Source organism: Ascaphus truei, chromosome 18, assembly GCF_040206685.1.
Source record: "Ascaphus truei isolate aAscTru1 chromosome 18, aAscTru1.hap1, whole genome shotgun sequence".
Classification (NCBI taxonomy): domain Eukaryota; kingdom Metazoa; phylum Chordata; class Amphibia; order Anura; family Ascaphidae; genus Ascaphus; species Ascaphus truei.
Window position 1 is genome coordinate 7,224,538 of NC_134500.1, and position 27,747 is coordinate 7,252,284.

At 55.0% G+C, this 27,747-nt stretch overlaps 1 protein-coding gene across 1 annotated transcript in view; it reads left to right on the top strand.

Annotated features, from left to right (window-relative positions):
* The window catches only part of CERS3 (ceramide synthase 3), a 70,577-nt gene that overhangs the window by 33,230 nt on the left and 9,600 nt on the right, over window positions 1-27,747 (top strand). The window contains exons 4-6 of the mRNA XM_075576256.1: window positions 2,460-2,517; window positions 14,382-14,432; window positions 16,630-16,722. Coding sequence (XP_075432371.1) covers window positions 2,460-2,517; window positions 14,382-14,432; window positions 16,630-16,722 — 202 coding nt within the window. The remainder of the gene's footprint in view (window positions 1-2,459; window positions 2,518-14,381; window positions 14,433-16,629; window positions 16,723-27,747) is intronic.

Sequence of the window (27,747 nt, forward strand, 5' to 3'; positions counted from 1 at the left end):
AGGCGGCAGGCCACACCCTGCTGGCACGTTCGCTTTGCAAAGTCACCGAGCCTATGAATCAGCAGAGCGTCCCCTCGGGGATATTATGTTACTGGAAATAGCACTGGCCCAGATCTCCTCCTGGAAGGGAAACTCTGTGTCACGGGCACCCCGGGGAGGCTGCACGCTTCCTGGAAATGCCTGCAGGAGCCTCGGTCTGCTGGTGATGGGTGCGATGCGCACACATGTACACGTGATCTGGCCAGGACCTTAATATGTGCAGATGAGGGGGGATATGATCGAAACTTTCATATGTATAAAGGGATTGCACAAAGTGCAGGAGGGGAGCATATTCCAGGGGGAAGTAATGGAACAGGAGGTTGTTCTATGAAGCTTGTACTCCTTTACAGAAAGGGTGGTGGATTCATGGAATGGGCGCCCAGCATATGTGGTAAGGGCTAGTACATTGGGGAATTAAATCATGTTTGGGATAGACATACGGCTAATGCCTAAATCTGAAAGAAACCCCTCAAGGGTCAGGGTCTGAGGAAAATGGGCAGACGCTGTGGGCTCACGTGGTTCTGATCCGCTGTCACATTCTGGGTTTTATTGTGTACAACCTCTGTAGGACAACCGGCTTCAGATCTCGGCGTCGGCGCCTTGTGCCTCAGGCGCCGATATAAGACTGCAAGCTCTTCAGGGGAGGGGGTGTAGTCGTGTGTGTGTATATATGTATATATATGTACTGTATATATATATATATATATAGTGGTAGTGTAACTGGTTTTACAAAAAAGCTACATTTGTGCAAATTATACAATATTTCTGATTTTTAAAAGGCATGGAAGTGGGTGTGTAAAATAAAATGAAGTCTTTGCATTTCTATTAAGAGCTTTTCTCACGCAGCTCTTTTGTTGGGCTGTCGTGGAGCCGCAGTAAATGATAAAGACTGTCACTTTTCCGCTGCATTTTGTCGTGTTTCGGCACGGTGAAAGCGCTGTTTCTGTATTGGTTTTGTTGAGGAGAGATTCCGAGCGTAGAAATAAGTTTGTGGCGCGCTCCCTCTGGCAGCCGCGCTGCGCCTCAGACGCCGGGGCTCACGGCCGCCGCTTTAACTGGGAGTAATTGGAGAGCGCATGATATCTGTGAGAGTGTAATTAGGCCGGGCTCCAGGAGACCAACCGGACTTTATATCACAACAGGTTACAGCAATTGCCCAGCGCTGCTCTAATCTCATAACCTAACTCCTGTGTGCCTATTGCCTCGGTAATCACCTGGTAATATGCACCTGCTGACCCAGTAAATAATTTGGAATGTTTATAGGAACGGTTAGAGGGAGCGGTTAGAGGGAGCGGTTATAGGGAACAGTTATAGGGGGGGTTATAGGGAGCGGTTATAGGGAACAGTTATAGGGGGGGTTATAGGGAGCGGTTATAGGGAACAGTTATAGGGGGGGTTATAGGGAGTGGTTAGGGGGGAAGTTATAGGGAACAGTTAGAGAGGGGTTATAGGGAACAGTTATAGGGGGGTTACAGGGAACGGTTATAGGGAACAGTTATAGGGGGGGTTATAGGGAACAGTTAGAGGGGTGTTATAGGGAACAGTTAGAGGGAGCGGTTATAGGGAACAGTTAGGGGGGGTTACAGGGAACAGTTATAGGGGGGTTACAGGGAACAGTTATAGGGAGCGGTTAGAGGGAGCGGTTAGAGGAGGAGTTATAGAAGCAGGTGGGGAGGGCATACCTTATACCAAGCCTGCACAACTCCAGTCCTCGAGGGCCGCAAACAGGTCAGGTTTTCAGGATATCCCTACTTCAGCACAGCTGGCTCAATTAGTGGCTCAGTCATACTGCGGCACTAATTGAACCAGCTGTGCTGAAGTAGGGATAGCCTGAAAACCTGGCCTGTTTGCAGCCCTCGAGGACTGGAGTTGTGCAGGCCTGCCTTATACCTTATAGATGTGTAAATGTTTATGTCTGTAACTGCTGTAGTTACAGGCGATATCAGCCATGTCTGAGGTCGCATTAACCTCTGACCCTAACCGCTTAAAGTCAAACATGAGAAACTCAAACTCAGACGTTTCGTACATTTCACCCCACATTGCAAAAATACATTTTTGGGTTGATTTTGCATCAAACGGTTTCCTGTAAATTGATATCCCACATCGTTCTCCAAACACCAAAGGTCCTTACTGCGTTGGTGGGCCGCGCCGCGGGTAACCTTACTGGCAGGGTGCCACTGTGTGTCTTGGCCGCTAGAGCCCTGCAGCATACGTCCGCAAATAATGATTGCGGGAAATGGGGACACGTGGCACACGCGGGGAGACACGTGGCACACGCGGGGAGACACGTGGCACACGCGGGGAGACACGTGGCACACGCGGGGAGACACGTGGCACACGCGGGGAGACACGCGGCACACGCGGGGGGCACGTGGCACACGCGGGGGGAACACGGCTCACTGATCTGTCTCCTTTTGCAGCTGGCGATTCACCTTTTACCTCGGGGCGCTTGTTGGAGGATTTGCCGTGCTGTACGACGTAAGTCACACTTTGAAGCCATGCTGTGTGGGTGACGCAGGATGTGGCTGCCATGCTGTGTGGGTGACGCAGGATGTGGCTGCCATGCTGTGTGGGTGACGCAGGATGTGGCTGCCATGCTGTGTGGGTGACGCAGGATGTGGCTGCCATGCTGTGTGGGTGACGCAGGATGTGGCTGCCATGCTGTGTGGGTGACGCAGGATGTGGCTGCCATGCTGTGTGGATGACGCAGGATGTGGCTGCCATGCTGTGTGGGTGACGCAGGATGTGGCTGCCATGCTGTGTGGGTGACGCAGGATGTGGCTGCCATGCTGTGTGGGTGACGCAGGATGTGGCTGCCATGCTGTGCGGGTGACGCAGGATGTGGCTGCCATGCTGTGTGGGTGACGCAGGATGTGGCTGCCATGCTGTGTGGGTGACGCAGGATGTGGCTGCCATGCTGTGTGGGTCACGCAGGATGTGGCTGCCATGCTTTGCGGGTGACGCAGGATGTGGCTGCCATGCTTTGCGGGTGACGCAGGATGTGGCTGCCATGCTTTGCGGGTGACGCAGGATGTGGCTGCCATGCTGTGTGGGTGACGCAGGATGTGGCTGCCATGCTGTGTGGGTGACGCAGGATGTGGCTGCCATGCTGTGTGGATGACGCAGGATGTGGCTGCCATGCTTTGCGGGTGACGCAGGATGTGGCTGCCATGCTGTGTGGGTGACGCAGGATGTGGCTGCCATGCTGTGTGGGTGACGCAGGATGTGGCTGCCATGCTGTGCGGGTGACGCACGATGTGGCTGCCATGCTGTGCGGGTGACGCACGATGTGGCTGCCATGCTTTGCGGGTGACGCAGGATGTGGCTGCCATGCTGTGTGGGTGACGCAGGATGTGGCTGCCATGCTGTGTGGGTGACGCAGGATGTGGCTGCCATGCTGTGTGGGTGACGCAGGATGTGGCTGCCATGCTGTGTGGGTGACGCAGGATGTGGCTGCCATGCTGTGTGGGTGACGCAGGATGTGGCTGCCATGCTGTGCGGGTGACGCAGGATGTGGCTGCCATGCTGTGTGGGTGACGCAGGATGTGGCTGCCATGCTGTGTGGGTGACGCAGGATGTGGCTGCCATGCTGTGCGGGTGACGCAGGATGTGGCTGCCATGCTGTGTGGGTGACGCAGGATGTGGCTGCCATGCTGTGTGGGTCACGCAGGATGTGGCTGCCATGCTTTGCGGGTGACGCAGGATGTGGCTGCCATGCTTTGCGGGTGACGCAGGATGTGGCTGCCATGCTTTGCGGGTGACGCAGGATGTGGCTGCCATGCTGTGTGGGTGACGCAGGATGTGGCTGCCATGCTTTGCGGGTGACGCAGGATGTGGCTGCCATGCTGTGTGGGTGACGCAGGATGTGGCTGCCATGCTGTGTGGATGACGCAGGATGTGGCTGCCATGCTTTGCGGGTGACGCAGGATGTGGCTGCCATGCTGTGTGGGTGACGCAGGATGTGGCTGCCATGCTGTGTGGGTGACGCAGGATGTGGCTGCCATGCTGTGCGGGTGACGCACGATGTGGCTGCCATGCTGTGCGGGTGACGCACGATGTGGCTGCCATGCTTTGCGGGTGACGCAGGATGTGGCTGCCATGCTGTGTGGGTGACGCAGGATGTGGCTGCCATGCTGTGTGGGTGACGCAGGATGTGGCTGCCATGCTGTGTGGGTGACGCAGGATGTGGCTGCCATGCTGTGTGGGTGACGCAGGATGTGGCTGCCATGCTGTGTGGGTGACGCAGGATGTGGCTGCCATGCTGTGTGGGTGACGCAGGATGTGGCTGCCATGCTGTGTGGGTGACGCAGGATGTGGCTGCCATGCTGTGTGGGTGACGCAGGAGGTGGCTGCCATGCTGTGTGGGTGACGCAGGATGTGGCTGCCATGCTGTGTGGGTGACGCAGGATGTGGCTGCCATGCTGTGTGGGTGACGCAGGATGTGGCTGCCATGCTGTGTGGGTGACGCAGGATGTGGCTGCCATGCTGTGTGGGTGACGCAGGATGTGGCTGCCATGCTTTGCGGGTGACGCAGGATGTGGCTGCCATGCTGTGCGGGTGACGCAGGATGTGGCTGCCATGCTGTGTGGGTGACGCAGGATGTGGCTGCCATGCTGTGTGGGTGACGCAGGATGTGGCTGCCATGCTGTGTGGGTGACGCAGGATGTGGCTGCCATGCTGTGTGGGTGACGCAGGATGTGGCTGCCATGCTGTGTGGGTGACGCAGGATGTGGCTGCCATGCTTTGCGGGTGACGCAGGATGTGGCTGCCATGCTTTGCGGGTGACGCAGGATGTGGCTGCCATGCTGTGTGGATGACGCAGGATGTGGCTGCCATGCTGTGTGGGTGACGCAGGATGTGGCTGCCATGCTGTGTGGGTGACGCAGGATGTGGCTGCCATGCTGTGGGTGACGCAGGATGTGGCTGCCATGCTGTGTGGGTGACGCAGGATGTGGCTGCCATGCTGTGGGTGACGCAGGATGTGGCTGCCATGCTGTGTGGGTGACGCAGGATGTGGCTGCCATGCTGTGTGGGTGACGCAGGATGTGGCTGCCATGCTGTGTGGGTGACGCAGGATGTGGCTGCCATGCTGTGTGGGTGACGCAGGATGTGGCTGCCATGCTGTGTGGGTGACGCAGGATGTGGCTGCCATGCTGTGTGGGTGACGCAGGATGTGGCTGCCATGCTGTGTGGGTGACGCAGGATGTGGCTGCCATGCTGTGTGGGTGACGCAGGATGTGGCTGCCATGCTGTGCGGGTGACGCAGGATGTGGCTGCCATGCTTTGCGGGTGACGCAGGATGTGGCTGCAATGCTGTGTGGGTGACGCAGGATGTGGCTGCCATGCTGTGTGGGTGACGCAGGATGTGGCTGCCATGCTGTGTGGGTGACGCAGGATGTGGCTGCCATGCTGTGTGGGTGACGCAGGATGTGGCTGCCATGCTGTGTGGGTGACGCAGGATGTGGCTGCCATGCTGTGTGGGTGACGCAGGATGTGGCTGCCATGCTGTGTGGGTGACGCAGGATGTGGCTGCCATGCTGTGTGGGTGACGCAGGATGTGGCTGCCATGCTGTGTGGATGACGCAGGATGTGGCTGCCATGCTGTGTGGGTGACGCAGGATGTGGCTGCCATGCTGTGTGGGTGACGCAGGATGTGGCTGCCATGCTGTGTGGGTGACGCAGGATGTGGCTGCCATGCTGTGCGGGTGACGCAGGATGTGGCTGCCATGCTGTGTGGGTGACGCAGGATGTGGCTGCCATGCTGTGTGGGTGACGCAGGATGTGGCTGCCATGCTGTGTGGGTGACGCAGGATGTGGCTGCCATGCTTTGCGGGTGACGCAGGATGTGGCTGCCATGCTTTGCGGGTGACGCAGGATGTGGCTGCCATGCTTTGCGGGTGACGCAGGATGTGGCTGCCATGCTGTGTGGGTCACGCAGGATGTGGCTGCCATGCTTTGCGGGTGACGCAGGATGTGGCTGCCATGCTTTGCGGGTGACGCAGGATGTGGCTGCCATGCTGTGTGGGTGACGCAGGATGTGGCTGCCATGCTGTGTGGATGACGCAGGATGTGGCTGCCATGCTTTGCGGGTGACGCAGGATGTGGCTGCCATGCTGTGTGGGTGACGCAGGATGTGGCTGCCATGCTGTGTGGGTGACGCAGGATGTGGCTGCCATGCTGTGCGGGTGACGCACGATGTGGCTGCCATGCTGTGCGGGTGACGCACGATGTGGCTGCCATGCTTTGCGGGTGACGCAGGATGTGGCTGCCATGCTGTGTGGGTGACGCAGGATGTGGCTGCCATGCTGTGTGGGTGACGCAGGATGTGGCTGCCATGCTGTGTGGGTGACGCAGGATGTGGCTGCCATGCTGTGTGGGTGACGCAGGATGTGGCTGCCATGCTGTGTGGGTGACGCAGGATGTGGCTGCCATGCTGTGTGGGTGACGCAGGATGTGGCTGCCATGCTGTGTGGGTGACGCAGGATGTGGCTGCCATGCTGTGTGGGTGACGCAGGATGTGGCTGCCATGCTGTGTGGGTGACGCAGGATGTGGCTGCCATGCTGTGTGGGTGACGCAGGATGTGGCTGCCATGCTGTGTGGGTGACGCAGGATGTGGCTGCCATGCTGTGTGGGTGACGCAGGATGTGGCTGCCATGCTGTGTGGGTGACGCAGGATGTGGCTGCCATGCTTTGCGGGTGACGCAGGATGTGGCTGCCATGCTGTGCGGGTGACGCAGGATGTGGCTGCCATGCTGTGTGGGTGACGCAGGATGTGGCTGCCATGCTGTGTGGGTGACGCAGGATGTGGCTGCCATGCTGTGTGGGTGACGCAGGATGTGGCTGCCATGCTGTGTGGGTGACGCAGGATGTGGCTGCCATGCTGTGTGGGTGACGCAGGATGTGGCTGCCATGCTGTGTGGGTGACGCAGGATGTGGCTGCCATGCTTTGCGGGTGACGCAGGATGTGGCTGCCATGCTTTGCGGGTGACGCAGGATGTGGCTGCCATGCTGTGTGGGTGACGCAGGATGTGGCTGCCATGCTGTGTGGGTGACGCAGGATGTGGCTGCCATGCTGTGCGGGTGACGCAGGATGTGGCTGCCATGCTGTGTGGGTGACGCAGGATGTGGCTGCCATGCTGTGTGGGTGACGCAGGATGTGGCTGCCATGCTGTGTGGGTGACGCAGGATGTGGCTGCCATGCTGTGGGTGACGCAGGATGTGGCTGCCATGCTGTGTGGGTGACGCAGGATGTGGCTGCCATGCTGTGGGTGACGCAGGATGTGGCTGCCATGCTGTGTGGGTGACGCAGGATGTGGCTGCCATGCTGTGTGGGTGACGCAGGATGTGGCTGCCATGCTGTGTGGGTGACGCAGGATGTGGCTGCCATGCTGTGTGGGTGACGCAGGATGTGGCTGCCATGCTGTGTGGGTGACGCAGGATGTGGCTGCCATGCTGTGTGGGTGACGCAGGATGTGGCTGCCATGCTGTGTGGGTGACGCAGGATGTGGCTGCCATGCTGTGCGGGTGACGCAGGATGTGGCTGCCATGCTTTGCGGGTGACGCAGGATGTGGCTGCAATGCTGTGTGGGTGACGCAGGATGTGGCTGCCATGCTGTGTGGGTCACGCAGGATGTGGCTGCCATGATGTGTGGGTCACGCAGGATGTGGCTGCCATGCTGTGTGGGTGACGCAGGATGTGGCTGCCATGCTGTGTGGATGACGCAGGATGTGGCTGCCATGCTTTGCGGGTGACGCAGGATGTGGCTGCCATGCTGTGTGGGTGACGCAGGATGTGGCTGCCATGCTGTGTGGGTGACGCAGGATGTGGCTGCCATGCTGTGTGGGTGACGCAGGATGTGGCTGCCATGCTGTGTGGGTGACGCAGGATGTGGCTGCCATGCTGTGTGGGTGACGCAGGATGTGGCTGCTATGCTGTGTGGGTGACGCAGGATGTGGCTGCCATGCTGTGTGGGTGACGCAGGATGTGGCTGCCATGCTGTGTGGGTGACGCAGGATGTGGCTGCCATGCTGTGGGTGACGCAGGATGTGGCTGCCATGCTGTGCGGGTGACGCAGGATGTGGCTGCCATGCTTTGCGGGTGACGCAGGATGTGGCTGCCATGCTGTGTGGGTGACGCAGGATGTGGCTGCCATGCTGTGTGGGTGACGCAGGATGTGGCTGCAATGCTGTGTGGGTGACGCAGGATGTGGCTGCCATGCTTTGCGGGTGACGCAGGATGTGGCTGCCATGCTTTGCGGGTGACGCAGGATGTGGCTGCCATGCTGTGTGGGTGACGCAGGATGTGGCTGCCATGCTTTGCGGGTGACGCAGGATGTGGCTGCCATGCTGTGTGGGTGACGCAGGATGTGGCTGCCATGCTGTGGGTGACGCAGGATGTGGCTGCCATGCTGTGTGGGTGACGCAGGATGTGGCTGCCATGCTGTGTGGGTGACGCAGGATGTGGCTGCCATGCTGTGTGGGTGACGCAGGATGTGGCTGCCATGCTGTGTGGGTGACGCAGGATGTGGCTGCCATGCTGTGTGGGTGACGCAGGATGTGGCTGCCATGCTGTGTGGGTGACGCAGGATGTGGCTGCCATGCTTTGCGGGTGACGCAGGATGTGGCTGCCATGCTGTGGGTGACGCAGGATGTGGCTGCCATGCTGTGTGGGTGACGCAGGATGTGGCTGCCATGCTGTGTGGGTGACGCAGGATGTGGCTGCCATGCTGTGCGGGTGACGCAGGATGTGGCTGCCATGCTGTGCGGGTGACGCAGGATGTGGCTGCCATGCTGTGTGGGTGACGCAGGATGTGGCTGCCATGCTGTGTGGGTGACGCAGGATGTGGCTGCCATGCTGTGCGGGTGACGCAGGATGTGGCTGCCATGCTGTGTGGGTGACGCAGGATGTGGCTGCCATGCTGTGTGGGTGACGCAGGATGTGGCTGCCATGCTGTGGGTGACGCAGGATGTGGCTGCCATGCTGTGTGGGTGACGCAGGATGTGGCTGCCATGCTGTGTGGGTGACGCAGGATGTGGCTGGCATGCTGTGTGGGTGACGCAGGATGTGGCTGCCATGCTGTGGGTGACGCAGGATGTGGCTGCTCTCGGTTATCTTGCCTTTACCAGTCATCGGGATAATGTCACAACGACGAATATGATCAGAATGAAAAAACAAAAGTATTATGCAGTGGTCCAAGTGGTTTAAAAAAGAGGAATTTTGCTGTGCCTGACAATACAAAGCACAATCATTTATATTATATTTATACTTTATCAAAAAGGAACAGGGGCTTCCTAAAATAAGTCATTTATATAGAAAGTTAAGTTAAAAGTAGTGGTACTCTGGCACTGTCAATTTAAATTACCCCTAGTACCCTCAGACTTCGACCATTGGGATTATGGGTTGAAAAAGGAAACGTAACTTCTTGGGTGCCACACATTGCTGTAATGTTTTGTTGTTCCATCTAACAGCAAACAGTGACATTATAATAGTAGCAAATAATTAACATAAATACTGTTTTCCTGATATATTGCTGATAGAGTACACAGTGCTGTGCATATAATTTTGAAGGCACACTTGGTCCCTCTCCTGTAGAGCTTACAATCTCATTTTGGTGCCTGAGGCACAGGGAGGTAAAGTGACTTGTTACAAGGGGACTTACATAGGGATTGAAACTGGGTTAACCCACTTCTAAGGCAGCAACATTGTAACCACTGAGCTGCTCCTTCGGAACCCTAAAATGATCCACTTTCTATAACGTGTGAGAAGACCAAATGATCTCCACCCATAACCCCCAGAGTTTAATAACCAGAGGAATACTTTTAATAAATAATAATTAGGTAGAAAGAGTGCACCGCTGATTCCCAACTGCCAAATCCTAACCAATCCAACCCCTTCCCACCCAGAGAATCATCTATTCCCAACTGTGCAATCCTAACCAATCCAACCCCTTCCCACCCAGAGAATCATCTATTCCCAACTGCCAAATCCTAACCAATCCAACCCCTTCCCACCCAGAGAATCATCTATTCCCAACTGTGAAATCCTAACCAATCCAACCCCTTCCCACCCAGAGAATCATCTATTCCCAACTGTGCAATCCTAACCAATCCAACCCCTTCCCACCCAGAGAATCATCTATTCCCAACTGCCAAATCCTAACCAATCCAACCCCTTCCCACCCAGAGAATCATCTATTCCCAACTGCCAAATCCTAACCAATCCAACCCCTTCCCACCCAGAGAATCATCTATTCCCAACTGCTAAATCCTAACCAATCCAACCCCTTCCCACCCAGAGAATCGTCTATTCCCAACTGCCAAATCCTAACCAATCCAACCCCTTCCCACCCAGAGAATCATCTATTCCCAACTGTGCAATCCTAACCAATCCAACCCCTTCCCACCCAGAGAATCATCTATTCCCAACTGCCAAATCCTAACCAATCCAACCCCTTCCCACCCAGAGAATCATCTATTCCCAACTGTGAAATCCTAACCAATCCAACCCCTTCCCACCCAGAGAATCATCTATTCCCAACTGTGCAATCCTAACCAATCCAACCCCTTCCCACCCAGAGAATCATCTATTCCCAACTGCCAAATCCTAACCAATCCAACCCCTTCCCACCCAGAGAATGATCTATTCCCAACTGCTAAATCCTAACCAATCCAACCCCTTCCCACCCAGAGAATCGTCTATTCCCAACTGCCAAATCCTAACCAATCCAACCCCTTCCCACCCAGAGAATCATCTATTCCCAACTGCCAAATCCTAACCAATCCAACCCCTTCCCACCCAGAGAATCATCTATTCCCAACTGTGCAATCCTAACCAATCCAACCCCTTCCCACCCAGAGAATCATCTATTCCCAACTGTGCAATCCTAACCAATCCAACCCCTTCCCACCCAGAGAATCATCTATTCCCAACTGCCAAATCCTAACCAATCCAACCCCTTCCCACCCAGAGAATCATCCATTCCCAACTCTGCAATCCTAACCAATCCAACCCCTTCCCACCCAGAGAATCATCTATTCCCAACTGTGCAATCCTAACCAATCCAACCCCTTCCCACCCAGAGAATCATCTATTCCCAACTGCCAAATCCTAACCAATCCAACCCCTTCCCACCCAGAGAATCATCTATTCCCAACTGCCAAATCCTAACCAATCCAACCCCTTCCCACCCAGAGAATGATCTATTCCCAACTGCCAAATCCTAACCAATCCAACCCCTTCCCACCCAGAGAATCATCTATTCCCAACTGCTAAATCCTAACCAATCCAACCCCTTCCCACCCAGAGAATCGTCTATTCCCAACTGTGCAAATCCTAACCAATCCAACCCCTTCCCACCCAGAGAATCATCTATTCCCAACTGCCAAATCCTAACCAATCCAACCCCTTCCCACCCAGAGAATCATCTATTCCCAACTGCCAAATCCTAACCAATCCAACCCCTTCCCACCCAGAGAATCATCTATTCCCAACTGTGCAATCCTAACCAATCCAACCCCTTCCCACCCAGAGAATCATCTATTCCCAACTGCCAAATCCTAACCAATCCAACACCTTCCCACCCAGAGAATCATCTATTCCCAACTGCTAAATCCTAACCAATCCAACCCCTTCCCACCCAGAGAATCATCTATTCCCAACTGTGCAATCCTAACCAATCCAACCCCTTCCCACCCAGAGAATCATCTATTCCCAACTGCCAAATCCTAACCAATCCAACCCCTTCCCACCCAGAGAATAGTCTATTCCCAACTGTGCAATCCTAACCAATCCAACCCCTTCCCACCCAGAGAATCATCTATTCCCAACTGCCAAATCCTAACCAATCCAACCCCTTCCCACCCAGAGAATCGTCTATTCCCAACTGCCAAATCCTAACCAATCCAACCCCTTCCCACCCAGAGAATCATCTATTCCCAACTGCCAAATCCTAACCAATCCAACCCCTTCCCACCCAGAGAATCATCTATTCCCAACTGCTAAATCCTAACCAATCCAACCCCTTCCCACCCAGAGAATCGTCTATTCCCAACTGTGCAAATCCTAACCAATCCAACCCCTTCCCACCCAGAGAATCATCTATTCCCAACTGCCAAATCCTAACCAATCCAACCCCTTCCCACCCAGAGAATCATCTATTCCCAACTGCCAAATCCTAACCAATCCAACCCCTTCCCACCCAGAGAATCATCTATTCCCAACTGTGCAATCCTAACCAATCCAACCCCTTCCCACCCAGAGAATCATCTATTCCCAACTGCCAAATCCTAACCAATCCAACACCTTCCCACCCAGAGAATCATCTATTCCCAACTGCTAAATCCTAACCAATCCAACCCCTTCCCACCCAGAGAATCATCTATTCCCAACTGTGCAATCCTAACCAATCCAACCCCTTCCCACCCAGAGAATCATCTATTCCCAACTGCCAAATCCTAACCAATCCAACCCCTTCCCACCCAGAGAATCATCTATTCCCAACTGCCAAATCCTAACCAATCCAACCCCTTCCCACCCAGAGAATGATCTATTCCCAACTGCCAAATCCTAACCAATCCAACCCCTTCCCACCCAGAGAATCATCTATTCCCAACTGCTAAATCCTAACCAATCCAACCCCTTCCCACCCAGAGAATCGTCTATTCCCAACTGTGCAAATCCTAACCAATCCAACCCCTTCCCACCCAGAGAATCATCTATTCCCAACTGCCAAATCCTAACCAATCCAACCCCTTCCCACCCAGAGAATCATCTATTCCCAACTGCCAAATCCTAACCAATCCAACCCCTTCCCACCCAGAGAATCATCTATTCCCAACTGTGCAATCCTAACCAATCCAACCCCTTCCCACCCAGAGAATCATCTATTCCCAACTGCCAAATCCTAACCAATCCAACACCTTCCCACCCAGAGAATCATCTATTCCCAACTGCTAAATCCTAACCAATCCAACCCCTTCCCACCCAGAGAATCATCTATTCCCAACTGCCAAATCCTAACCAATCCAACCCCTTCCCACCCAGAGAATCATCTATTCCCAACTGCCAAATCCTAACCAATCCAACCCCTTCCCACCCAGAGAATCGTCTATTCCCAACTGTGCAATCCTAACCAATCCAACCCCTTCCCACCCAGAGAATCATCTATTCCCAACTGCTAAATCCTAACCAATCCCTTCCCACCCAGAGAATCATCTATTCCCAACTGCCAAATCCTAACCAATCCAACCCCTTCCCACCCAGAGAATCATCTATTCCCAACTGTGCAATCCTAACCAATCCAACCCCTTCCCACCCAGAGAATCATCTATTCCCAACTGCCAAATCCTAACCAATCCAACCCCTTCCCACCCAGAGAATCATCTATTCCCAACTGCCAAATCCTAACCAATCCAACCCCTTCCCACCCAGAGAATCATCTATTCCCAACTGCTAAATCCTAACCAATCCAACCCCTTCCCACCCAGAGAATCATCTATTCCCAACTGCTAAATCCTAACCAATCCAACCCCTTCCCACCCAGAGAATCATCTATTCCCAACTGCTAAATCCTAACCAATCCAACCCCTTCCCACCCAGAGAATCGTCTATTCCCAACTGTGCAATCCTAACCAATCCAACCCCTTCCCACCCAGAGAATCATCTATTCCCAACTGCCAAATCCTAACCAATCCAACCCCTTCCCACCCAGAGAATCATCTATTCCCAACTGCTAAATCCTAACCAATCCAACCCCCTCCCACCCAGAGAATCATCTATTCCCAACTGCTAAATCCTAACCAATCCAACCCCTTCCCACCCAGAGAATCATCTATTCCCAACTGCCAAATCCTAACCAATCCAACCCCTTCCCACCCAGAGAATCATCTATTCCCAACTGCTAAATCCTAACCAATCCAACCCCTTCCCACCCAGAGAATCAGATATTCCCAACTGCCAAATCCTAACCAATCCAACCCCTTCCCACCCAGAGAATCGTCTATTCCCAACTGTGCAAATCCTAACCAATCCAACCCCTTCCCACCCAGAGAATCATCTATTCCCAACTGCTAAATCCTAACCAATCCAACCCCTTCCCACCCAGAGAATCAGATATTCCCAACTGCCAAATCCTAACCAATCCAACCCCTTCCCACCCAGAGAATGATCTGTTTTTATTTGGTTCTCTTACACTAGGAGAGAGAGGTAAATCCCCAGTGCTATTTCTCGCTATAAAGAAGTATATATTTGTAGCAGAGAAGACAGATCGTGTTAATGAAATGTTGTTGAAACCTGCAACGCTCATTCCGTCATTTACATGTGTCTGATTTCTATCTTTTGCAGAAACCCTGGTTTTATGATGTGTGGGAAGTGTGGGTGGGCTACCCAAAGCAGGTAAAACTCTCCCCCTCCCCCTCCCCAGGGCAACAACACCCGCATTGGAATTTACCTTAGAAATAAGTGTAGAACAAGGGGAGCGACAGGACAAGAGGGGAGAAGAAGACGGAGAACGAGGGGGAGGGAGAACCAGGAGCGTGCATTAGAGACGCACCCAATATGTTTGTTTTCTTCATGTCCCTTATGCCAGGGGGCTCAACTCCAGTCATCAAGACCCCCCAAACAGGTCAGGTTTTCAGGACATCCATTTTTCAGCACAGGTGGTGGACTCGAACACTGAGCCTCTGATTGAGCCACCTGTGCTGAAGCAGGGATATCCTGAAAACTTGACCTGTTGGTGGCCCTTGAGAACTGGCGTTAGCCACCCCTGACTTAAAGGCTCTAGGTTGGGCTGGATTTGACCTGCAGGTTACCCGTTTAGAAGCTCTGTTATAGTCTCTCCAGGCTTGTGCAGGGAGGTCTCTGTGCATGTGCAGGGAGGCCTCTGTGCATGGTGCAGGGGGGTCTCTGTGCATGGTGCAGGGGGGTCTCTGTGCATGGTGCAGGGGGGTCTCTGTGCATGGTGCAGGGGGGTCTCTGTGCATGGTGCAGTGGGGTCTCTGTGCATGGTGCAGGGAGGCCTCTGTGCATGGTGCAGGGAGGCCTCTGTGCATGGTGCAGGGAGGCCTCTGTGCATGGTGCAGGGAGGCCTCTGTGCATGGTGCAGGGAGGTCTCTGTGCATGGTGCAGGGAGGTCTCTGTGCATGGTGCAGGGAGGTCTCTGTGCATGGTGCAGGGAGGTATCTGTGCATGGTGCAGGGAGGTCTCTGTGCATGGTGCAGGGAGGTCTCTGTGCATGGTGCAGGGAGGTCTCTGTGCATGGTGCAGGGAGGTCTCTGTGCATGGTGCAGGGAGGTCTCTGTGCATGGTGCAGGGAGGTCTCTGTGCATGGGGCAGGGAGGTCTCTGTGCATGGGGCAGGGAGGTCTCTGTGCATGGGGCAGGGAGGTCTCTGTGCATGGGGCAGGGAGGTCTCTGAGCATGGTGCAGGGAGGTCTCTGCGCATGGGGCAGGGAGGTCTCTGCGCATGGGGCAGGGAGGTCTCTGTGCATGGGGTATGGTTCAGGGAGGTCTCTGTGCATGGTGCAGGGAGGTCTCTGTGCATGGTGCAGGGGGGCCTCTGTGCATGGCGCAGGGGGGTCTCTGTGCATGGGGCAGGGGGGTCTCTGTGCATGGGGCAGGCTGGTCTCTGTGCATGGGGCAGGGGGGTCTCTGTGCATGGGGCAGGGGGGTCTCCGTGCATGGGGCAGGGAGGTCTCTGTGCATGGTGCAGGGGGGTCTGTGTGCATGGTGCAGGGGGGTCTCTGTGCATGGGGCAGGGAGGTCTCTGTGCATGGGGCAGGGAGGTCTCTGTGCATGGGGCAGGGGGGTCTCTGTGCATGGGGCAGGGGGGTCTCTGTGCATGGGGCAGGGAGGTCTCTGTGCATGGTGCAGGGAGGTCTCTGTGCATGGTGCCGGGAGGTCTCTGTGCATGGGGCAGGGAGGTCTCCGTGCATGGGGCAGGGGGTCTCCGTGCATGGGGCAGGGGGTCTCCGTGCATGGGGCAGGGGGGTCTCCGTGCATGGGGCAGGGGGGTCTCCGTGCATGGGGCAGGGAGGTCTCCGTGCATGGGGCAGGGAGGTCTCCGTGCATGGGGCAGGGGGGTCTCCGTGCATGGGGCAGGGGGGTCTCTGTGCATGGGGCAGGGGGGTCTCTGTGCATGGGGCAGGGGGGTCTCTGTGCATGGGGCAGGGGGTCTCTGTGCATGGGGCAGGGGGGTCTCTGTGCATGGGGCAGGGAGGTCTCTGTGCATGGGGCAGGGGGTCTCTGTGCATGGGGCAGGGGGTCTCTGTGCATGGGGCAGGGGGGTCTCTGTGCATGGGGCAGGGGGGTCTCTGTGCATGGTGCAGGGGGGTCTCTGTGCATGGGGCAGGGAGGTCTCTGTGCATGGTGCAGGGGGGTCTCTGTGCATGGGAGAAGTTTATCACTAATACAGACCTGCATGCTTTCACTCCTCAGACTGATTGTCTCTCATTGCAAAACCATCAGTACTCTCAAACATTTGACTATTTGTAGTCCGAATGTTTGCTTTAAAGTGTCATGTTTTTGGGGGGTCGCAGACCTCTCTGTGCATTAGCTCAGCGGCTACGACTATAATGTGGTTTCCTCTTCTGCAGGCAGTTCTGGACTCCCAGTACTGGTATTATGTGATGGAACTGGGATTCTACTGGTCGCTGCTTTTCAGCGTCGCCTCCGACGTCCGAAGGAAGGTGAGTGACAGCTGTCATTTCTGAAGTCGTGGTGCCCCACAAAGGGGGCAGAATTGAGAGACCGAGGGGTTTGCTGGTGACTCCTATTGGTCAGCATGGGAGGTCATCCTCATGATCTGACCCACTACAAAGATACCGGAGTGCCCATAAATGCAAAGTTTTAATTGAATTTTAAAAGTGCAAACTCTGCCCAATATCCCCCCCTCTTCCCCCCCCCTCTTCCCCCCCCCTCTTCTTCCCCCCTCTTCTTCCCCCCCCCTCTCCCCCCCCCCTCTTCCCCCCCCCAAGAAAGAAACAGGAACTCAAACTCGTTTCGTATTGTCTCCACATAACTCCGACTATGTTGGATGGATTATAAAACGGCGGAAGGAAATAGCCGGTATATTTCTTCCGTTCTCGCCGATGTGAAAGTCCAGCGCAGACCCCCGGAGCGCTGCATCACAGACAGAAAAACCGCGTCATTCTCCAGTGGGAAAGTTGATTGTTTTCATTGTTTAAGCCGCAATCTCCCCAGAAGCCGGTGGGAATTTAACTCCTAATGTTCTTATTTTGTCCCCTGGGCACATCCTGCTCTTTAAAAAAACAAATTCCCGTAGTGTTAAAAAGAATTAACATGATTTTCTTCTTCTATAGTATCGGAGATCACAGCGGGCTCTGGGGAGAGCTGCATTTTAAACTCTCAGACACTTAATATTTTAGACGCGTTATATATCTCCTGAACGGAGCAACAGATTAAAAATATATATATATTTAAAAAGAAAAATGGCAATCGGAGCGAACTGCGGCTTTATTGACACGGAAGTTAATTTAGTAAAGACTATTGTAAGGCGCAGTGTAAGACGGTTACTATGCATACGTGCTCTGCGTCTCACGCTCTGCCTCTCTGCGCAGTGTAAGACGGTTACTATACACACGTGCTCTGCGTCTCACGCTCTGCCTCTCTGCGCAGTGTAAGACGGTTACTATACATACGTGCGCTGCGTCTCACGCTCTGCCTCTCTGCGCAGTGTAAGACGGTTACTATACACACGTGCTCTGCGTCTCACGCTCTGCCTCTCTGCGCAGTGTAAGACGGTTACTATGCATACGTGCTCTGCGTCTCACGCTCTGCCTCTCTGCGCAGTGTAAGGCGGTTACTATACATACGTGCGCTGCGTCTCACGCTCTGCCTCTCTGCGCAGTGTAAGACGGTTACTATACATACGTGCGCTGCGTCTCACGCTCTGCCTCTCTGCGCAGTGTAAGACGGTTACTATACATACGTGCGCTGCGTCTCACGCTCTGCCTCTCTGCGCAGTGTAAGACGGTTACTATGCATACGTGCTCTGCGTCTCACGCTCTGCCTCTCTGCGCAGTGTAAGGCGGTTACTATACACACGTGCTCTGCGTCTCACGCTCTGCCTCTCTGCGCAGTGTAAGACGGTTACTATACATACGTGCTCTGCGTCTCACGCTCTGCCTCTCTGCGCAGTGTAAGACGGTTACTATACATACGTGCGCTGCGTCTCACGCTCTGCCTCTCTGCGCAGTGTAAGACGGTTACTATACATACGTGCGCTGCGTCTCACGCTCTGCCTCTCTGCGCAGTGTAAAGCGGTTACTATACATACGTGCTCTGCGTCTCACGCTCTGCCTCTCTGCGCAGTGTAAGACGGTTACATACGTGCGCTGCGTCTCACGCTCTGCCTCTCTGCGCAGTGTAAGACGGTTACTATACATACGTGCGCTGCGTCTCACGCTCTGCCTCTCTGCGCAGTGTAAGACGGTTACTATACATACGTGCGCTGCGTCTCACGCTCTGCCTCTCTGCGCAGTGTAAGGCGGTTACTATACATACGTGCTCTGCGTCTCACGCTCTGCCTCTCTGCGCAGTGTAAGACGGTTACTATACATACGTGCTCTGCGTCTCACGCTCTGCCTCTCTGCGCAGTGTAAGACGGTTACTATACATACGTGCGCTGCGTCTCACGCTCTGCCTCTCTGCGCAGTGTAAGACGGTTACTATACATACGTGCGCTGCGTCTCACGCTCTGCCTCTCTGCGCAGTGTAAGACGGTTACTATACATACGTGCGCTGCGTCTCACGCTCTGCCTCTCTGCGCAGTGTAAGACGGTTACTATACATACGTGCTCTGCGTCTCACGCTCTGCCTCTCTGCGCAGTGTAAGACGGTTACTATACACACGTGCTCTGCGTCTCACGCTCTGCCTCTCTGCGCAGTGTAAGACGTTACTATACATACGTGCGCTGCGTCTCACGCTCTGCCTCTCTGCGCAGTGTAAGGCGGTTACTATACATACGTGCGCTGCGTCTCTCGCTCTGCCTCTCTGCGCAGTGTAAGACGGTTACTATACATACGTGCGCTGCGTCTCACGCTCTGCCTCTCTGCGCAGTGTAAGACGGTTACTATACACACGTGCTCTGCGTCTCACGCTCTGCCTCTCTGCGCAGTGTAAGACGGTTACTATACATACGTGCGCTGCGTCTCACGCTCTGCCTCTCTGCGCAGTGTAAGACGGTTACTATACACACGTGCTCTGCGTCTCACGCTCTGCCTCTCTGCGCAGTGTAAGACGGTTACTATACATACGTGCTCTGCGTCTCACGCTCTGCCTCTCTGCGCAGTGTAAGACGGTTACTATACATACGTGCTCTGCGTCTCACGCTCTGCCTCTCTGCGCAGTGTAAGACGGTTACTATACATACGTGCGCTGCGTCTCACGCTCTGCCTCTCTGCGCAGTGTAAGACGGTTACATACGTGCGCTGCGTCTCACGCTCTGCCTCTCTGCGCAGTGTAAGACGGTTACTATACACACGTGCTCTGCGTCTCACGCTCTGCCTCTCTGCGCAGTGTAAGACGGTTACTATACACACGTGCGCTGCGTCTCTCGCTCTGCCTCTCTGCGCAGTGTAAGACGGTTACTATACATACGTGCGCTGCGTCTCACGCTCTGCCTCTCTGCGCAGTGTAAGACGGTTACTATACATACGTGCTCTGCGTCTCACGCTCTGCCTCTCTGCGCAGTGTAAGACGGTTACTATACATACGTGCTCTGCGTCTCACGCTCTGCCTCTCTGCGCAGTGTAAGACGGTTACTATACATACGTGCGCTGCGTCTCACGCTCTGCCTCTCTGCGCAGTGTAAGACGGTTACTATACATACGTGCGCTGCGTCTCACGCTCTGCCTCTCTGCGCAGTGTAAGGCGGTTACTATACACACGTGCGCTGCGTCTCACGCTCTGCCTCTCTGCGCAGTGTAAGACGGTTACTATACACACGTGCTCTGCGTCTCACGCTCTGCCTCTCTGCGCAGTGTAAGGCGGTTACTATACATACGTGCTCTGCGTCTCACGCTCTGCCTCTCTGCGCAGTGTAAGGCGGTTACTATACATACGTGCTCTGCGTCTCACGCTCTGCCTCTCTGCGCAGTGTAAGACGGTTACTATACATACGTGCGCTGCGTCTCACGCTCTGCCTCTCTGCGCAGTGTAAGGCGGTTACTATACATACGTGCTCTGCGTCTCACGCTCTGCCTCTCTGCGCAGTGTAAGGCGGTTACTATACATACGTGCTCTGCGTCTCACGCTCTGCCTCTCTGCGCAGTGTAAGGCGGTTACTATACATACGTGCTCTGCGTCTCACGCTCTGCCTCTCTGCGCAGTGTAAGACGGTTACTATACATACGTGCGCTGCGTCTCACGCTCTGCCTCTCTGCGCAGTGTAAGGCGGTTACTATACACACGTGCGCTGCGTCTCACGCTCTGCCTCTCTGCGCAGTGTAAGACGGTTACTATACATACGTGCTCTGCGTCTCACGCTCTGCCTCTCTGCGCAGTGTAAGACGGTTACTATACATACGTGCTCTGCGTCTCACGCTCTGCCTCTCTGCGCAGTGTAAGACGGTTACTATACATACGTGCTCTGCGTCTCACGCTCTGCCTCTCTGCGCAGTGTAAGACGGTTACTATACATACGTGCGCTGCGTCTCACGCTCTGCCTCTCTGCGCAGTGTAAGACGGTTACTATACATACGTGCTCTGCGTCTCACGCTCTGCCTCTCTGCGCAGTGTAAGACGGTTACTATACATACGTGCTCTGCGTCTCACGCTCTGCCTCTCTGCGCAGTGTAAGACGGTTACTATACACACGTGCTCTGCGTCTCACGCTCTGCCTCTCTGCGCAGTGTAAGGCGGTTACTATACATACGTGCTCTGCGTCTCACGCTCTGCCTCTCTGCGCAGTGTAAGACGGTTACATACGTGCTCTGCGTCTCACGCTCTGCCTCTCTGCGCAGTGTAAGGCGGTTACTATACATACGTGCGCTGCGTCTCACGCTCTGCCTCTCTGCGCAGTGTAAGACGGTTACTATACATACGTGCGCTGCGTCTCACGCTCTGCCTCTCTGCGCAGTGTAAGACGGTTACATACGTGCTCTGCGTCTCACGCTCTGCCTCTCTGCGCAGTGTAAGGCGGTTACTATACATACGTGCTCTGCGTCTCACGCTCTGCCTCTCCGCGCAGTGTAAGACGGTTACTATACATACGTGCGCTGCGTCTCACGCTCTGCCTCTCTGCGCAGTGTAAGACGGTTACTATACATACGTGCGCTGCGTCTCACGCTCTGCCTCTCTGCGCAGTGTAAGACGGTTACTATACATACGTGCTCTGCGTCTCACGCTCTGCCTCTCTGCGCAGTGTAACACGGTTACTATACACACGTGCGCTGCGTCTCACGCTCTGCCTCTCTGCGCAGTGTAACACGGTTACTATACATACGTGCGCTGCGTCTCACGCTCTGCCTCTCTGCGCAGTGTAAGACGGTTACTATACATACGTGCTCTGCGTCTCACGCTCTGCCTCTGCGCAGTGTAAGACGGTTACTATACATACGTGCGCTGCGTCTCACGCTCTGCCTCTCTGCGCAGTGTAAGACGGTTACTATACATACGTGCGCTGCGTCTCACGCTCTGCCTCTCTGCGCAGTGTAAGGCGGTTACTATACATACGTGCTCTGCGTCTCACGCTCTGCCTCTCTGCGCAGTGTAACACGGTTACTATACACACGTGCGCTGCGTCTCACGCTCTGCCTCTCTGCGCAGTGTAAGACGGTTACTATACATACGTGCGCTGCGTCTCACGCTCTGCCTCTCTGCGCAGTGTAAGACGGTTACTATACATACGTGCGCTGCGTCTCACGCTCTGCCTCTCTGCGCAGTGTAAGGCGGTTACTATACATACGTGCTCTGCGTCTCACGCTCTGCCTCTCTGCGCAGTGTAAGACGGTTACTATACATACGTGCGCTGCGTCTCACGCTCTGCCTCTCTGCGCAGTGTAAGACGGTTACTATACACACGTGCTCTGCGTCTCACGCTCTGCCTCTCTGCGCAGTGTAAGACGGTTACTATACATACGTGCTCTGCGTCTCACGCTCTGCCTCTCTGCGCAGTGTAAGACGGTTACTATACACACGTGCTCTGCGTCTCACGCTCTGCCTCTCTGCGCAGTGTAAGACGGTTACTATACATACGTGCTCTGCGTCTCACGCTCTGCCTCTCTGCGCAGTGTAAGACGGTTACTATACACACGTGCTCTGCGTCTCACGCTCTGCCTCTCTGCGCAGTGTAAGGCGGTTACTATACACACGTGCGCTGCGTCTCACGCTCTGCCTCTCTGCGCAGTGTAACACGGTTACTATACACACGTGCGCTGCGTCTCACGCTCTGCCTCTCTGCGCAGTGTAAGACGGTTACTATACATACGTGCGCTGCGTCTCACGCTCTGCCTCTCTGCGCAGTGTAAGACGGTTACTATACATACGTGCTCTGCGTCTCACGCTCTGCCTCTCTGCGCAGTGTAAGACGGTTACATACGTGCTCTGCGTCTCACGCTCTGCCTCTCTGCGCAGTGTAAGACGGTTACTATACATACGTGCTCTGCGTCTCACGCTCTGCCTCTCTGCGCAGTGTAAGACGGTTACTATACATACGTGCTCTGCGTCTCACGCTCTGCCTCTCTGCGCAGTGTAAGACGGTTACTATACACACGTGCTCTGCGTCTCACGCTCTGCCTCTCTGCGCAGTGTAAGGCGGTTACTATACATACGTGCTCTGCGTCTCACGCTCTGCCTCTCTGCGCAGTGTAAGACGGTTACATACGTGCTCTGCGTCTCACGCTCTGCCTCTCTGCGCAGTGTAAGGCGGTTACTATACATACGTGCGCTGCGTCTCACGCTCTGCCTCTCTGCGCAGTGTAAGACGGTTACTATACATACGTGCGCTGCGTCTCACGCTCTGCCTCTCTGCGCAGTGTAAGGCGGTTACTATACATACGTGCGCTGCGTCTCACGCTCTGCCTCTCTGCGCAGTGTAAGACGGTTACTATACATACGTGCTCTGCGTCTCACGCTCTGCCTCTCTGCGCAGTGTAAGACGGTTACATACGTGCTCTGCGTCTCACGCTCTGCCTCTCTGCGCAGTGTAAGACGGTTACATACGTGCTCTGCGTCTCACGCTCTGCCTCTCTGCGCAGTGTAAGGCGGTTACTATACATACGTGCTCTGCGTCTCACGCTCTGCCTCTCTGCGCAGTGTAAGACGGTTACTATACATACGTGCGCTGCGTCTCACGCTCTGCCTCTCTGCGCAGTGTAAGACGGTTACTATACATACGTGCGCTGCGTCTCACGCTCTGCCTCTCTGCGCAGTGTAAGACGGTTACTATACATACGTGCGCTGCGTCTCACGCTCTGCCTCTCTGCGCAGTGTAAGGCGGTTACTATACATACGTGCGCTGCGTCTCACGCTCTGCCTCTCTGCGCAGTGTAAGGCGGTTACTATACATACGTGCTCTGCGTCTCACGCTCTGCCTCTCTGCGCAGTGTAAGACGGTTACTATACATACGTGCTCTGCGTCTCACGCTCTGCCTCTCTGCGCAGTGTAAGACGGTTACTATACATACGTGCGCTGCGTCTCACGCTCTGCCTCTCTGCGCAGTGTAAGACGGTTACTATACATACGTGCGCTGCGTCTCACGCTCTGCCTCTCTGCGCAGTGTAAGACGGTTACTATACATACGTGCTCTGCGTCTCACGCTCTGCCTCTCTGCGCAGTGTAAGACGGTTACTATACATACGTGCGCTGCGTCTCACGCTCTGCCTCTCTGCGCAGTGTAAGACGGTTACTATACATACGTGCGCTGCGTCTCACGCTCTGCCTCTCTGCGCAGTGTAAGACGGTTACTATACATACGTGCGCTGCGTCTCACGCTCTGCCTCTCTGCGCAGTGTAAGGCGGTTACTATACATACGTGCGCTGCGTCTCACGCTCTGCCTCTCTGCGCAGTGTAAGGCGGTTACTATACATACGTGCTCTGCGTCTCACGCTCTGCCTCTCTGCGCAGTGTAAGACGGTTACTATACATACGTGCTCTGCGTCTCACGCTCTGCCTCTCTGCGCAGTGTAAGACGGTTACTATACATACGTGCGCTGCGTCTCACGCTCTGCCTCTCTGCGCAGTGTAAGACGGTTACTATACATACGTGCGCTGCGTCTCACGCTCTGCCTCTCTGCGCAGTGTAAGACGGTTACTATACATACGTGCGCTGCGTCTCACGCTCTGCCTCTCTGCGCAGTGTAAGACGGTTACTATACATACGTGCTCTGCGTCTCACGCTCTGCCTCTGCGCAGTGTAAGACGGTTACTATACATACGTGCGCTGCGTCTCACGCTCTGCCTCTCTGCGCAGTGTAAGACGGTTACTATACACACGTGCGCTGCGTCTCACGCTCTGCCTCTCTGCGCAGTGTAAGACGGTTACTATACACACGTGCTCTGCGTCTCACTCTCTGCCTCTGCGCAGTGTAAGACGGTTACTATACATACGTGCTCTGCGTCTCACGCTCTGCCTCTCTGCGCAGTGTAAGACGGTTACTATACATACGTGCTCTGCGTCTCACGCTCTGCCTCTCTGCGCAGTGTAAGGCGGTTACTATACACACGTGCTCTGCGTCTCACGCTCTGCCTCTCTGCGCAGTGTAAGACGGTTACTATACATACGTGCGCTGCGTCTCACGCTCTGCCTCTCTGCGCAGTGTAACACGGTTACTATACATACGTGCGCTGCGTCTCACGCTCTGCCTCTCTGCGCAGTGTAAGACGGTTACTATACATACGTGCGCTGCGTCTCACGCTCTGCCTCTCTGCGCAGTGTAAGACGGTTACTATACATACGTGCTCTGCGTCTCACGCTCTGCCTCTCTGCGCAGTGTAAGACGGTTACTATACATACGTGCGCTGCGTCTCACGCTCTGCCTCTCTGCGCAGTGTAAGACGGTTACTATACACACGTGCTCTGCGTCTCACGCTCTGCCTCTCTGCGCAGTGTAAGACGGTTACTATACATACGTGCGCTGCGTCTCACGCTCTGCCTCTCTGCGCAGTGTAACACGGTTACTATACATACGTGCGCTGCGTCTCACGCTCTGCCTCTCTGCGCAGTGTAAGACGGTTACTATACATACGTGCGCTGCGTCTCACGCTCTGCCTCTCTGCGCAGTGTAAGACGGTTACTATACATACGTGCTCTGCGTCTCACGCTCTGCCTCTCTGCGCAGTGTAAGACGGTTACTATACATACGTGCGCTGCGTCTCACGCTCTGCCTCTCTGCGCAGTGTAAGACGGTTACTATACATACGTGCTCTGCGTCTCACGCTCTGCCTCTCTGCGCAGTGTAAGACGGTTACTATACACACGTGCGCTGCGTCTCACGCTCTGCCTCTCTGCGCAGTGTAAGACGGTTACTATACACACGTGCTCTGCGTCTCACGCTCTGCCTCTCTGCGCAGTGTAAGACGGTTACTATACATACGTGCTCTGCGTCTCACGCTCTGCCTCTCTGCGCAGTGTAAGGCGGTTACATACGTGCTCTGCGTCTCACGCTCTGCCTCTCTGCGCAGTGTAAGACGGTTACTATACATACGTGCGCTGCGTCTCACGCTCTGCCTCTCTGCGCAGTGTAAGACGGTTACTATACATACGTGCTCTGCGTCTCACGCTCTGCCTCTCTGCGCAGTGTAAGGCGGTTACTATACACACGTGCTCTGCGTCTCACGCTCTGCCTCTCTGCGCAGTGTAAGACGGTTACTATACATACGTGCTCTGCGTCTCACGCTCTGCCTCTCTGCGCAGTGTAAGACGGTTACATACGTGCGCTGCGTCTCACGCTCTGCCTCTCTGCGCAGTGTAAGACGGTTACTATACATACGTGCTCAGCGTCTCACGCTCTGCCTCTCTGCGCAGTGTAAGACGGTTACTATACATACGTGCTCTGCGTCTCACGCTCTGCCTCTCTGCGCAGTGTAAGACGGTTACTATACACACGTGCTCTGCGTCTCACGCTCTGCCTCTCTGCGCAGTGTAAGGCGGTTACTATACATACGTGCTCTGCGTCTCACGCTCTGCCTCTCTGCGCAGTGTAAGACGGTTACTATACATACGTGCGCTGCGTCTCACGCTCTGCCTCTCTGCGCAGTGTAAGACGGTTACTATACATACGTGCGCTGCGTCTCACGCTCTGCCTCTCTGCGCAGTGTAAGACGGTTACTATACATACGTGCTCTGCGTCTCACGCTCTGCCTCTCTGCGCAGTGTAAGACGGTTACTATACATACGTGCGCTGCGTCTCACGCTCTGCCTCTGCGCAGTGTAAGACGGTTACATACATACGTGCGCTGTGTCTCACGCTCTGCCTCTCTGCGCAGTGTAAGACGGTTACTATACATACGTGCTCTGCGTCTCACGCTCTGCCTCTCTGCGCAGTGTAAGACGGTTACTATACATACGTGCGCTGCGTCTCACGCTCTGCCTCTCTGCGCAGTGTAAGACGGTTACTATACATACGTGTGCTGCGTCTCACGCTCTGCCTCTCTGCGCAGTGTAAGGCGGTTACTATACATACGTGCTCTGCGTCTCACGCTCTGCCTCTCTGCGCAGTGTAAGGCGGTTACTATACACACGTGCGCTGCGTCTCACGCTCTGCCTCTCTGCGCAGTGTAAGACGGTTACTATACAAACGTGCGCTGCGTCTCACGCTCTGCCTCTCTGCGCAGTGTAAGACGGTTACTATACACACGTGCGCTGCGTCTCACGCTCTGCCTCTCTGCGCAGTGTAAGACGGTTACTATACATACGTGCTCTGCGTCTCACGCTCTGCCTCTCTGCGCAGTGTAAGGCGGTTACTATACATACGTGCGCTGCGTCTCACGCTCTGCCTCTCTGCGCAGTGTAAGGCGGTTACTATACATACGTGCGCTGCGTCTCACGCTCTGCCTCTCTGCGCAGTGTAAGGCGGTTACTATACATACGTGCTCTGCGTCTCACGCTCTGCCTCTCTGCGCAGTGTAAGACGGTTACTATACATACGTGCTCTGCGTCTCACGCTCTGCCTCTCTGCGCAGTGTAAGACGGTTACTATACATACGTGCGCTGCGTCTCACGCTCTGCCTCTGCGCAGTGTAAGACGGTTACATACATACGTGCGCTGTGTCTCACGCTCTGCCTCTCTGCGCAGTGTAAGACGGTTACTATACATACGTGCTCTGCGTCTCACGCTCTGCCTCTCTGCGCAGTGTAAGACGGTTACTATACACACGTGCTCTGCGTCTCACGCTCTGCCTCTCTGCGCAGTGTAAGACGGTTACTATACACACGTGCGCTGCGTCTCACGCTCTGCCTCTCTGCGCAGTGTAAGACGGTTACTATACATACGTGCGCTGCGTCTCACGCTCTGCCTCTCTGCGCAGTGTAAGACGGTTACTATACATACGTGCTCTGCGTCTCACGCTCTGCCTCTCTGCGCAGTGTAAGGCGGTTACTATACATACGTGCGCTGCGTCTCACGCTCTGCCTCTCTGCGCAGTGTAAGACGGTTACTATACATACGTGCTCTGCGTCTCACGCTCTGCCTCTCTGCGCAGTGTAAGACGGTTACTATACATACGTGCGCTGCGTCTCACGCTCTGCC